This window comes from Quercus lobata, chromosome 7 (assembly GCF_001633185.2).
Source record: "Quercus lobata isolate SW786 chromosome 7, ValleyOak3.0 Primary Assembly, whole genome shotgun sequence".
NCBI classification, from domain to species: domain Eukaryota; kingdom Viridiplantae; phylum Streptophyta; class Magnoliopsida; order Fagales; family Fagaceae; genus Quercus; species Quercus lobata.
In genome coordinates this window covers 9,322,600-9,337,220 of record NC_044910.1, presented here as the reverse complement: position 1 = coordinate 9,337,220, position 14,621 = coordinate 9,322,600, and the positions used below count along the sequence as shown (strand labels likewise).

At 37.3% G+C, this 14,621-nt stretch overlaps 1 protein-coding gene across 1 annotated transcript; it reads right to left on the bottom strand.

The window, feature by feature from the left end:
- Nucleotides 1-4,786: 4,786 nt before the first annotated feature.
- Nucleotides 4,787-5,488, bottom strand: LOC115951533. The gene has a single exon (XM_031068715.1). The coding sequence runs from the start codon at nt 5,486-5,488 to the stop codon at nt 4,787-4,789; it is 702 nt and encodes a 233-aa protein (XP_030924575.1).
- Nucleotides 5,489-14,621: the final 9,133 nt, after the last annotated feature.

Below are 14,621 nucleotides of genomic sequence, written 5' to 3'. Positions count from 1 at the left end.
CTCCATTGGCATCAGCCTCCAGAAAGGGAAATAAGTCCACAGGCGGACTGATGAAAACAGAAAAATCAATTTCAAGCAAAGTGCCAAGTCTAGCTAAAAAGTCAGCACACCTGTTGGCCTCTCTATAGATATGTCTAAACCTTACCTGTGGAATCCAATTGGCTGTGTCTACATTCATCCATGATAGGAGATACACAGGAACTTGGAAGAGTTAGTGAGTTGAAAGCCTCCACAATGACTTTAGCATCTACCTCAATAATAACAGAATGAGCATGAATTTGTAAGCACAGCTGCAAACCATCCTAGAGGGCCCATAATTCTGCTAAGTAACTAGAAGTACTCCCAATCCTCCTTGCAAAACCCTTTACCCAATCGCCGTTTTCATCTCTAACAAGCCCACCTCCCCCTGCTGGACTAGAAATGCTTGCTGCCGAACCATCAGTGTTCAAAGTGAGCCAACCAGCCCTTGGTTTCTCCCATCTGATGTTCTTCATAATCATTCTTTTAGTGACCAGGCCATTGTAAGCACAAAAGAAAAACTCAGTAGCCCGATCTATAATGTCTTTGTTCAAATTGGGATTAGGATTTTTATGCTTGAAGACACACAGGTTCCTATCTTTCCAAAGCAGCCAAAGACTGAAAAGGAACACAAGACTCCATGGCAATGGACCCGAGTTGTGTTGGATTTTAGATGTGGCATTAGAGAAAAGCCAATCCTGGATGCTCATGGAGAAGAAAATAGAGTTATTTACACAGCCACCTAAATGATTCCACACCGTTCTACTAAAAGGGCAGTCACGTAACATATGCATAATGGATTCTACCTCACCATGACACCGAGGGCAGTAGGCCTCCATTAGCAATCCTCTATCCACCAAACACTGATTGACCCCAAGACTAAGGTGCATACACTTCCAAACGAACATCTGAATTCTGGGTAGAATTTTTAACTTCCAAATCCACTGCCCTTTAAAAGAAGCATCCCCCCTATTGTCCGTAGCAAGCAAATACGCGCTTTTAAGATCAAAATCTCCATTGGCCGAGTACTTCCAGGCCAACCTGTCTTCAAATTTGGTAGAGAAAGGAATTGGGGTGGCCATAATGTCTCTAAGAATCTCATCCGGGAAGATCATTTGAAAAGAAGACCAATCCCACCTGCCCATCGAATCCACTACATCCTTTATCTTCAAGTTGGCATTTTCTCTAGACAAAGGCCCCTAGATAATACTCCTTAAAGGGCCAAAGCTAGTCCAATTATCATTCCAAACCTCCAAATTACTTTCAAAACCCGGCAACCATTTAATCCCTTTCTTGAAAGTTTCTTCACCTCACAACATTCCCTTCCAAATTCTAGAGCTAGGCAGCTTGCTTGCATTTCTTGAATTTAGTCTCTAAGGGCTGCAGTACTTCATTCTAAGGACCTTGGCCCATAGGGCCTTATCTTCGGTGTGGAACCTCCAATTCAGCTTTGCTAGAAGAGCTGTATTCCTTCCTTTAGCTGTTTAAAGCCCCAAACCCCCTTCATCTTTAGGTCTTGTAACCTTCTTTCAGCCCACCCTATGCATTTTCCCCTTATTCTCGATCGATCCCCACAAGAAGTTCCCGATCAATACCATCCAAAACCTTACTAGGCAGCAAGTTACTTTGCATTATATAAGCTGGAACAACTGAAGAAGAGGCTTGAATCAGGACTGCCCTCCCAGCCATTGATAGGAGGTTGGCCTTCCACCCCGCCAGTTTACTCTTCACCCTATCCAACACAAACCCGAAGTCCTGGCTATTGTTTCCTTGGTGCTTGAAAAGCCAAGAATATCACTAAAAGCCTCCCTATCATCATGATCAATATTCGGAGAAAAGTATACCCTGACTTAGAGTCACTCACTGTTTGCTCGGAACACTTACAGAATGTGTCAAGAACCTCTCTAATGGCACTACAATTATCTACATTAGCCTTGGTGAAAAGAACTAAGTCATCGGCAAAAAAGAGATGGGAAAAGGATGGGCCACTCCTAGACGCCTTTACCGGACACCAAACCTTAGCCTCGCACTTTTCTTGGATAAGCTGGCTTAAGAATTCCATGCAAAGGATAAAAATATATGGGGATAGCGGATCTCCCTGCCTTATACCTCTCAAAGGCTTGAAAGGTTCAAGACTCCCTCCATTAAAAAGAAGAGAAGTCGAAACAGATGATATGCAACTCATTATGATCTCAATGAGGTTATCCGGAAAATTATATCTAATCAACATACCCTTTATGAATCCCCATTCGAGCTTATCATACGCCTTTTCTAAATCAATTTTTAGAGCCATATAACCACCTTTTCCCTTCATTCTCCCCATGGTATGGATAATCTCCTGTACTACTATCGCATTGTCCACTCCCCTCCGACCTGGAACAAAAGCTGTTTGGCAAGGGGAAATAAGTTGATCCAGCAAAGGTCTAATTCTTCCAACCAAAATCTTGGACACTATCTTGTACACTGTGTTGCACAGGCTTATGGGGCGATAGCTACCAATGGATTCTGGTCCTTAGGTCTTCAGAATAAGCACGATGTTGGTACTGTTCATGTATTCCGGAATTTTCTTCTCTCTGAAAACAGCAATCACCTCCTCACTAATCGACCTTCCCACCACAAGCCAGAATTTTTGGAAGAAACCGGCGTGTAACCCATCAAGACCGGGGGCTTTGAAAGCTTTTAAAGACCAAAGAGCAGCTCTAATTTCCTCCTCTGTCACCAAGTGGCTAATACTGTTCTTCTCTTCACTTGAGAGCTTAGTCTGCCACTACAAATTATAATTGAAGTCATAGGTTGTTGCCTCTTGAGATGTAGTGTAAATATTAATGAATTCTTCTCGGATATGATTTGCAACCTCTATTTCCTCAGACAACCATTTCCCAGCATCATTCTTTATAGCAGTGATCAAATTACGCTTCCTACGAGCCAGAGCTGACACGTGATAAAATGAAGTATTCCTATCTCCCAAAATCATCCAATTAATTCTAGATTTGAGAGCCCAAAGATCCCTTTCTTGCTCAACACAACATCCAACTCCCTAATCAGCTGGTTCTCTAGTGCTACTAGAAAGATAGACGGCTGGCTGGCCAAAGCCCTTTGCACCCCATCAAGCAGGGCCAAAACCCTTTTCTTTTTGTGGAAAATATTCCCGAAATGATTCTTGTTCCATAAACTGGCTTGCCTAGAAAACACTTCAATTGCTTCAATAAGCCTCCTTGGGTGTTGCCAAGCTTGATTTACCACATTGGGAAAGGAAGGATCAGACAACCAAAATGATTGGAATTTAAAGGGTCTGGTGAGATACATCTACCTACTGGGGTTAGTTTCCAACAAAACGGGACAATGGTCCAAATGACACCTAGTCAGTTGCGTCACTTTAGCATCCAGGTAAAGTAGACACTAGCTTGGGTTCATAAAAAATCTATCAATTCTCTCTTGAATAAGACTGCTAATCTCCCTTCTGTTCGTCCATGTGTATCTCGGCCCACTAAACCCCATATCCACCATGTTACATTTATCCAGGCAATCCTTGAAAAGAAGAGATCTATTTATGCTAACTGGTCTTCCCCCAAACTTATCAACTTCTGCTAGGGGTTCATTAAAATCACTCGCAATTATCCAAGGCTTACTATGCAACCCAGCAACTCTACTAAGATTTTCCCACAACACCTGCCTTTCCACAATTCTAGGACTAGCATACACAGCAGAAAAAATCCAAGAAAGGTTAGAAGGTAATACCTTTACTTTGACATGAATTTCTTGTTCCGTGCTCGCAAGCTGCTTAACCACTACTCTATCTGAGTTCCATAACAGCCAAATGACACCCGCATAACCGATCGTCTCTGCAAGCATAGCACCATCAAAAGGAAGACGATCAATAATCTCCCTTGCTCTGCCTCCCCCAACCCGAGTTTCCATGACTACAAAAATAGAAGGATTATGAGCCCTAGCCAGCTCCCTAACATGTCTCTGAAAATTAGGTTTTAGAGCGCCCCTACAGTTCCATACTATAACATTCATGACTAAAAAATAAAAATAAAAAAGGATCGGACACTCAATTAGAGGACCCAAACTCTCTGCATCCCTCCTCAAACTCCAATCCATCCATTCCATCCTCTCCTATGTTCTTCCTTCCCCTGAACACAAAGTCTTCAGTTGCTCCACTACTCCCAACAACAATTCCTTCACCCCGGTACGGTTGCTGAGCTCTAGCCTTAGCTTGGTCGCAAGTATGGTCTTCGGATAGCACCGACTCACCATTGAGGATATGGGTATTCTCGGCTCCAATAACATCTCCATTGGGTTTATTTCACACCTCGTTGGTGTTTACTAAATGGCTGCCACCCTTACACTGATTGCCGTCCACGGTAATAGTGCTCTCCACACTAGCGCCAGCTTCCCTTCGGACTAACCCATCCCTTGAGCTGGCAGAACCACCTACGAGCACTCCGCTGCTTTGACGACAAGCTTGAAATCCCACCTCGGTTCGGCCATTAGCTACGAAATGGAAAAAATCATCGGAACATTGACCCTCACCTTCCTTACCCAGCAAAACCCAAGCTGAGCTTTTGTTTGGAAATCCTTTACCCATATCTGTAGCTGGCTTAGATGCCCATTTTGCTACCTTGTTCCTCGCAAGGTCTTTTTTACCCTTGACAGAAGGGCTGGACCAGGTCTCCATAAGGTTATCTACCTTCTTTAAACCAAAGGTTGGTTCTCGGCCCACATTCAAAGGCCCATTAGCCTCACCTCTCATATTACTATCTGGTCAGCCCCATGAATTTCCTTTCGGCTCATGCCTAAACCCGTTAACAGACTGGCCCAATCCATGATTAAAGTGGTTCTCAGAATTACCTTTAGCATTTGTTCGTTTCTGCACAGGTTTTCTACGTGCCACAAGCATCCAAGGGCCGTACCTGTCCTCCTCAGTGTCAGCACCTCTGTCATTCGATGCTCCACTACCTGTACCAGAGCTGTGCGAGTCATGCATGCCACGTTGATACGCTCCTTGGTACGAACTCTTCTCTACACCGCAACCAATAGAACCACCCTCCGCCGGCATCTCTGGTTTTTTAATGGTGACCAGGTAAGCTTCCTTCCAATGCCCAATCCTCCCGCATGAGAAACAAAGGCTATGAATCCCTTCGTAAATCACAGGCTGTTCAAGTCTTCCAATGAGCACAGTGTTAATAAGCGGCTTAGTAATATCTAGCTGAATACAAAGCCTCATATACCTCCCTCTAGCTTCCATGGCAGTATGCGAGTCAATCCGAAGAACTCTCCCAATAGCTTCACCAATTTTTTTAAGCACTTCCGCCTTATACAGCTCCATAGGTAATGCGTGAAGTCTAACCCAGACTGCGATGGACGAAACACTAGCGCAATCCGGCTTAAAGAAAGGCTCCCATGGCTTGATGGATAAAAAATGTCCCGCAATGAACCAAGGTCCATTTTTAAGAACTGCATCCATGTCTTCTTTCAACGAAAATCTAACTGAATAAAACTCTTTACCAAGATCAACACAGTCCAAAGACCCCGCCGGTTTCCATAGCAAATTGAGTTTACTCTAGAGAACACCGAGACTAAACGCTCTGCCATACATCTTAATGATCAACGCATTTGTCCATGGTTTCCTAATACGGAGCTTGGTCTCTCTTGTAAGTTTCACCTCTACTAGCCCCTCACATAGCTCCTCCACCTCCTCATCTGAATCCGCCTCCATGTCCATAAGGTCCGAGAAGTCAAAAGCCTTGGCATAGGCTCCTGGAATCTCTTCTACCAATTTATCCTTAAAAGTTTTCTTTTCAGCCCCCCACGAGCTCGGACCTCCCTGCAAATGCCCATTCTCATGTAAAGCCTCATTAAAATCAGCATGGTGCCCTTCCTCAACCTTTTTCTTGCTCCTGGAAAGTTCGGCTTCCTCCTCTCTCAAAAGCTCTCTGTTTTTGCTCATTGCTCCTGGTCAACTGAGTATAAGCACTCAATTTTAAATTCCTATATTTTTAAAAATTTTCAAGCCGAAATAAAATTCTTAAATTTTAGGCTTTTTTTTTTTTGGGTTAAAAGATAGAAAGCTAAGTATACAAAAACTGATCTAGTGACAGACAAGCAAACGAAAAAGTGAACAGCTCACGAAATAGCATAGCAGGCTTAGCAGCTAAACACAATTCATGACATTGCTGTAAAAGATACACACACTTGACAAAATGTACTCTGCTAAGTCTTTTTTTTTTTTTTGGGAGCTGCTGTGAAGTGTTGGTACTCTTCCAGAAAAAACAGTAGCTCCATCACGGATGGAATTCGGTTGTAGCTGAATGTTTTCAAAATCTTACTTGTTACGAGCATTCCAATAGAGAGTAGAGACCAAGCGATGACTGTCAAAACCTCAAGGTCTAGTTTCTTTAGCATACTCAGAAACAGTAAGAAGTCTTGTGCTGCATTGGAACATTTTTGTATCAAAAATATGGGGAAAATGGGTTTATTTTTAAAATATTCAGCACAATGTCCCTATTTTCAAACTATTAAGTACCGTGTCTCTGTTTTGAAACTTGATTTTTTAAAAATCAAGTTTCAATGTAACTCAATTTTAATGTTTTTGAGTTTTAGGTAAGTTTTTGCTAGGCTAGATGAGCACTCATGGCTTTTCCCAATAAAAAAATAAAAATAAAAAAATCCAGTGGGAACTCAAGTTCCTTAGAAAATTTTCAACGCTGAACTCTATATTCTTAAGACTGAGTTTCACGGGAATTTGAAAAAATATTCTATGAAATTTTTTTGTCTATACATCCCTAGATTTGGTGTTATCTCTCAAGCGATCATCTCTCTATCATCTCAGGTACAACACCCATATCATAATTTGATGCACATAGAAAATTTTTTGACGTAGGTGAGGAATCGTTTTAAATATTTCAAAGATTTATCAGCCAAAATGTATTTTCATATTGGGGAAGTATTTTCATTTGATATGTTGTATTGTTTGTGCTTAGGTATTTGGTTGAATGAGTGTTATGTGAGTACATTAGGGTTATATTAGTTATTTGGTGTTGTAAATTTGAAGTACAAAATGAAAATTTTTAATTTTGCAAGAAGCAATGAACAATAAATCTTATTTGGCTAAGATTTTTTTTTAAATTGTTATCAAGAGTTTAGGAGGGATCGTAGCGAAATAAAGGATCTTATTTGTTAGTTACGGTTGTTATTTTCCCCTTTAAGGGACAATGAAAACATTTTCCCCCCTATATATATACTTACTATATAATACAAGTTGGGCTTAACAACTGTGGTTGTGCCAAGTGACTACACCAAATTGCAGAAAATTCATGAAATTTCATTTTTAAAAAAATTAAATTTAGTTGGTTGATGCCATACAACCACTCTACTTGAAAGAGATTTAAATTATCCCAGGAAATTTTTAGATAATTTTTTTTTTTTTTTTTATATTTATCTTGCTCGGTTGTATTTTTAATAAAAAGTAGAAAATTTATTACTGAAATTATAGTATATATTACAACGGAGTATAATAAGCTTAGAACTACAAGCTAGTAGAATTTAGTAGTGTAAGGACCCGTTTCACAGCCTAAGCCTAAGTTGTATGATCTTGGCCCAGTAAGCCCAATACAATGAATTTGTAAAAAGTGGATCAAAGAACTAGGCCTTAGTGAGTTGGATAACGGCTAATATTGAATTAAATGACAATCAAACAAAAAATAAGAAATTCAGATATCAATGGACTTATAGTCCAAGGAGGTCTCCCTTTTATAAGTTAATCACAATAGGGTACCGGTGCAATTTAGATTGATACAACATTTCCTCTCATGAAATTTCCGATCTTCCTCTCATGGAGGGTTTTTCACACTATATATCTCATTTTGGACCATCTTGATCCTACACTTGTTGATCATCTGAGCCCCTACTTGAGTACCTATCCCATCAGACACCCTCTGGGGCTTTCTGTGAGTTGTGGTAGCCAAGGCAGCACTGTTTAGAGGTCTTCTTCACATAAATGCGGCCAGAAAAGTAGTTGCAGTGCATTTATGCGGTGGTAGTAGCTTTCCCTTAGATATTTTTGGATTTCCTTCCCTTTTGTATGTTCGTGAAGCACGTTCCTATCATTGGAGTTTCTTGGAAGATCACTCTAACTGCTAGAATACATACTTGAGCTGCATTCATCATATCCGAGGAGGAGTTTCTCCTCAGACCACCTTCCCTTTGTTCCTTAGTTATGAGACTTTAAATTAGAACCCCTGATAACTATTTGTCCCTCCTTGGACCATTCAACGTCCTCGGATAAAGCCCAAGGCCCAATATATGATTTTGGGCCATTATCCCTACAAGTAGTATCAGGACATTGTAAAACTATTCCAAAAAACTGTATTTATCCCCACCAAAAAATAAAAACGTTTGATATATACACAATAATTTTAAGGCATTTAATTTTTACTTGGCTCATTTTAGGAGGAGAATGTAAATATATGCACGGTCAATTGGTATATATTTTTATAATTTGCCCGACTAGCCGCATCTTCTAAAAAAAAATTACCACCAATGTCTCAACCTACGAAAAAGCTAGTATTGTCAACCGAGTGTGTCCCGGATGAGATCGTATTCGATGTACTAACTTGGTTGCCAGTAAAATCTTTAATCCGATTCAGGTGCGTTTCTAGACGTAGCAAACAGGTGGGTCGGATCGGGTTCGGAATGGGTCAATCGGGTTGTGGGTCAGGTCGGGTTGGGTCGGGTTGACCCGTATTTTTCAAACAAGTTTTTTTTTTTTTTCAATAACAAAAACAAATTAATGACAACCTGTTTAGAGAGAATGAATAAAATCAATTAAGCAAATGAATTGCATTTAATGCCACTTGTTAATATCTTTCTAATTTTTGACAGTTTTGAGCATGACAAAAATTATTTATAGTCATAAATTCATGATGGAAAAAGTCTTCAATGTTATGGTTCACTGTCAAAATGCATATAATTACAAGTTTACATCTTCAAAAAGAGATAGATCTTAAAACAAACAAAACAAGTAAGCAAGCAAAGTAGCAAGTTATCGGTCTTCTTAAGTGCACATGTTCCTGTTGCATTTAAAATAATAGTAAAGTTAGATTACTTAGAAAGATAAACTAAACAAAAAAAAAAAGATTTAAAAATAAACATAACATATTAAGTAAAGAATAATAAGTAAATATTTTATAAGAATTACACTTCAATCTCAACCTACTCACTGTTGGTAGTAGATTCAGCACTGCAAATATTTATACTTGCAAATTGTAGTTCAAGTTGGCCAATTTCGTCAGCATCTTCATCTACAATACAATATTTTAATATAACTTAATATACCATGAAAGCAAATCAATAAAGAATTAAAATTGTATAATTATGACTATAAAAAATTAAATTACCTTCAAATCCATATAGCCAACTTTTAGTATACAACGTAGCTTCTACATTTTCAAGTAAAAGACGTGATCGATAATTTTAGTACACAACTTTTAGTACACACTACACAATGTAGAGGAAATGAACTGAACTGAGAAGGGGAACCAAATAAAATAAAATAAGAGGGGGCAAATAGAGATAGAGATGTAATGAACATGGTTTTGAAATCCGGACTGGACCGTACAGTCTGATCGGAAAAACCGTGAACCTCCCACCATCACGGTTCTTTAAGCTTAAAAACCCGTCTATGTCAAAAAACAGGGAACCGTTCGAACCGCGATTCAACCGCACGGTTCTAAGAACCGTGATCAAACCGCTTCTCACGGTTCCCTTTGAATCTGAACCTTAAAAATAAAAAAAATAAAAATTAAAAAAAACACAGAAATACAAAAGAAAAAGAAACACAACTGCTGGGAAGAACAAGCCGATCTAACTTTGCTTCAATCTCAAATAATCCAAACACAAAACACAAAACAAAATCCAATTCTTACAATGAAGTTGAATCAGAACAAGAAAAAAGAAAAGAACAAGCCGATCTGACCCAGTCTGGTGGTGGGGAGGAGGACGAACGGCGGTGAAGCGGTGGACGAGGTAGTGCTGGTGAACGCTCCATCCTCTGGTGCTATTTCTCCTTCTTCTTCTTCTTTCTGCTTCTTCTTCTTTCTTCTTTTTCTCCTACTCTTTCTTTTGTCCGTCTGTACTTTCTCTCTTTTAGTTTTTGTATTATTTTTTTAATTTGTGTTTTTCCAAATCCCTCCACGTGATTACATTGGAAAGGTAAGAAGAGTTTCAGCCATCCATTTTTTTCACCTTCCCAACATAATGTGACAACTCACTTAATTGTTAAGTACTTTTAATTAATATTTACAATTTTTTTTTTAAGAAAAAATCTAATACCAAAATTTCTCTTAGCTTTTTTTAGTTGTTAGTTTTTTTTTTTTTTTTTTTTTTTTTTTTTTTTTTGTAATTTTGATGGGATAGAGAGTAGGCAGTAGAGGAAAAATAATGGGTTTATATATATTTGATAGGTATTCAAATTTACAATTGTGCCCAAAAAAATATAAAATTGTGTGATTCTAAAATTATTTTAATTTAAGACTATTAAATAATTTAAAACTTTTATTTTATTTAATATAATATAAGTGTCCTTCTAATTAGTATATTATTATTGCTATCACAAGTTTAACTAATCAACATATAAATAAATAAAGAATACCATATCTACCTTTACTTAGTATTTAATATTTCTTATTTGTTTTGGGAAAGTTATGATATAAAAAAAATATTTGAAAGATAGATTTTTATATTTGATTAAATTATTTTAGTTAATTTTTATATTTATACTAATTTAATATAATTATTTATATTTAAATAATTATTAAATTAATTATGACGTCATCACGGTTTGACTCCGGTTTGACCTCGGTCCAACCTCAAAAACCTTGAACCTTTCTCTTTTATGGTTCATTGAACGGTCCGGGTTTCAAAACCTTGGTAATGAATTGAACCGAGGAAGCTTTGCCTTTGGGGTGGTTTGGTCACGTTTCAGCTTTCAGCCTTCAGGTTTGTCATTCATTTGTGCATTGTGTCACGTGCCTTTGGCTTTGGTCTAGGCCTAGTATACTATTGAATGAGATTTTTTTTTTTTTTTTTAATGGTTGTCTTGAGTCTTGAGTCTCTGACTCTCTTGACACTTGACAACAATGATATATTTATTATTAGTTTTGATATCTTGTGCTTTAAGCACCTAGTATCAAGACGTAGTTTATATATTTTTTTTTAGTGAATTTTTTTTAACAGGTCAGGTCACTGGTTATCCGAGTCGGGTCGGGTTGACCCGCAAAAAAATCGGATCGGATTACAGGTCAACCCTTTTTTGCTTCGGGTAAAAAAATCAGATTCAAGTCAGGTATTTTTCGGGTCGGGTCAGAAAATTCTGACCCGTATTGCCATGTCTATGTGTTTCAAAATCTATTAACTCCACCATAACCAGCCGCATATTTATTACCACACACTTCAAGCTCAACAAAGCCAAATCATTATCCATAAAGATAGTCACAATAATTATCTGCGGTATACATCTAAATCAGAGTACTTTTCATCTAATGAAGAATTGCTTGCATTTGTTTGCAATAGGGACGGCATATTGACTGAGATTTCTAGATTTAAAACCCCATTTTGCTTTTTGGATGCTTACTTCGTCGATTGCTTTTGTAAAGGCATCTTCTGCCTTAGTAGCTATAATGATAATTCTATAATATGTTTGTGGAATCCAAACATTAGGAAGTTTAGGATGCTTGTTCCTGCTATTTTGGCTGACCCTCTTGATTTTGTCACCCTTGGACTTGCCTATAATTCTCAAAGCAATGATTTCAAGATTCTCAGACTTGTGTGTTTTCAAAAGTCTCCTGAAGAGCCAGATGGCCCAGATCGATCAGCTGAGGCCGAGGTTTACACATTGAGTACGGATTCGTGGAGAAAGGTTGTAATATCGGTGGATTCATCCGAACCCAACATTGGATATGTTTATCATACTTCATCGTGTATATTTTTTAATGGAGCACTTCACTTTATAGCATGTACTAACAACGGCCCTTTCATTTTGTCCTTTGAAGTCAATGATGAGAGATTCCATAAGATAATGTTGCCTCAGGATTTCTTAGATGGATACCAAGGATGTCTTGCGGTGTTCAAGGGATTGCTGGCTTTTATTGTTTTGTCTCGTGATATAGCTAATAATGATCACATATGCGACATATGGGTGATGAAGGAATATGGTTTGGTATAGTCTTGGACTTAAAAATCTGTACCAGTCGATTGGATTCTTTATTTTTATGGCATCACTGACCAGGTGCGGAGAAATTTTTGTTTGGGGGCCGATTTGTGTTGCTAATTTATTAGTCTATACAAACTTTTATACACATACATAAACACATGTATCTATACACACACAAAAAATTAGTATCTTTCATAATGAATCCTTAAAATTAAATGTTTTATAGAATTAAATTAACCTTTCACCATCTTTCATAGTGAAATCTTTACAATTTTCATATCCAAAACTTAAAAAAATACGAGAACACATTTTACCATAAAAAATTAATTTGAGAAACAATACATTCTCTATAACTACTAGACAAATTGGACAATTTTTTTTAAGAACATTATTGGACCAACTCATATAGTTGGGGGGCCAAGCCCCATTTTTGAGGGCTAATTATTAAAATATTAAATATTTCTATATAGTAAAAAAAAATTTCAAAAAATTTGGGGGTCATGTAGCCCCGCCCCTCTCCCCCCACCCTATCATGTAGCCCCGCCCCTGTCACTGACAATGGTGAACTTCTATTTGGCAATGCAACAGAGCTGATTTTGATTGACCCTGAGAATCTAAATCAAAACATTCTTGTATCAAAAAGAAATATTAGATGGGTTGGTTATGCATCTAATTTTATGGACAGTTTGGTTCTACTTGATGGGGGTAAATGTGTCATCTGAATACGAAGATTAGTCTGTTGAAGTTTCTAGCAAGGTGGCTATATTTTTGTGAAGTTCAATGACATGTATTTTTGTATCAAATATGCAATTTGAATTTGAGCTCTTATTATGTTGTTTCTTTCTTTTCTCTTATTGTTTATGACATGAACATCAGACATATTAACTTATTAAGAAAATTATTTTAATGGGGATTGTGGCTGTTATGCCCAATTGATATTTGTGTCAACAACATTGTTCGCATCCTCAAAGATGGCAATGTCATGGTGCTGCATACATGACATAATCTTATCATATGTGATTGCCCTTTTGATAACATGAAAATTTTGATGAGCTTAATCTCTTTGCCTTCAGAAATCAGAACCCACCCAAAAAAAGGGGCTTAATTTCTGTATCCTATCCAGAGTGCAGAGAGTGGACTTATTGGTGATAAGCAATAAATAAGTCTAATTTTATATTTCACTTTATCAAATAAAGCCTTCATATTCTTTGCATTTGATTCTATTGTTTTAAAAAAAAAAATGTATTAACTGCTTGAAAATGTTAAGAGTTTGCTGAAAATCTTGGAGTTATCAAAATATATTATTTTGTATAATATAAGATGGTTGGACTTATTGAGATTGTTGATAAGTGGGCCAGTGATATATATAGACCACTTGATATGATTGAATACTCTTACTTTTGTATACAGCATAAGTCAAAGTCAAATTTTTTACTCAATTATATGATTTTTCAGTGCCTTTATTCTTTTAGTTCTTTTTAAAAGAATTAAGCCTATTAATTTAATAAAATTACATGCTTAGTTTAGTTTGCCTATTTTCCAATAATTGTTGCTGATCTGTTCAAGGATAATGTGCACACTTATATGACAAGTGATTGAATCACTATTTTTCTGCCTCTGTTTCAAAGGTTAAGTCACTGCATAAATTTTTTTTTTTTTTTAAAAAGTTAAGTCACTAATAAATTGATGTACTATCTTGTTTCAAACAATTTTTCCTGGTCGAATGATTTGGTAGTTATGTTTGCTAACATGTCACTCCTTGCCTAGGGATTTAGATAGGCCTTTTCAACCTCAAGCTCAGGAATAATTTTGATTACAGGTTTGACATAAAAGATGTAAAACATGACCCTTTTGTGGTGATAGTGTTTTATGGTATAGGAAAGCTGCTGAAGAATTGTTATCGAATGAAGCTTGTGTTTAAAACATAGCTGTAATTATGTTGACTTTCATTCTTGCTGCTGCTGGCATGAAACTATTGCTGTGATTTGGAAGACTACAAAATTGTAATGAGCATAGCTTTAGGTTTTAGTTCTTAATTCCAAATGTCTATTTATAACTTACTATTTGAATGTCAAGTACGTTTGAGTTGGTAGTTTTTGATAGGACCAGCATTACAAAAAGGCACGAGAATGTTGTTGACTTGATGTTATTGGAAAATAAAAACAAACCCAAGGGTGAGGGAAAAGTGAGAGACTTTCTCCTCCTTTAACCTACCAGACCATATAGGAGCAAAGATTTTTTTTTCATCGAAATTTGTTTCAATGGCCAAACAATTTACAATTGCCATACAAGGCTGAATAATTGCTTCAAATAATTTTATAATTTGTAAATCCATATAATTCAACACAATTTAGTACAAAATTACTGGTGAGTCTCCTTGGCATAACAA

Excerpts from the sequence above, each read along its gene's own strand:
- LOC115951533 (XM_031068715.1), bottom strand. The coding sequence starts at position 5,488 with ATGGATGCAGTTCTTAAAAATGGACCTTGGTTCATTGCGGGACATTTT.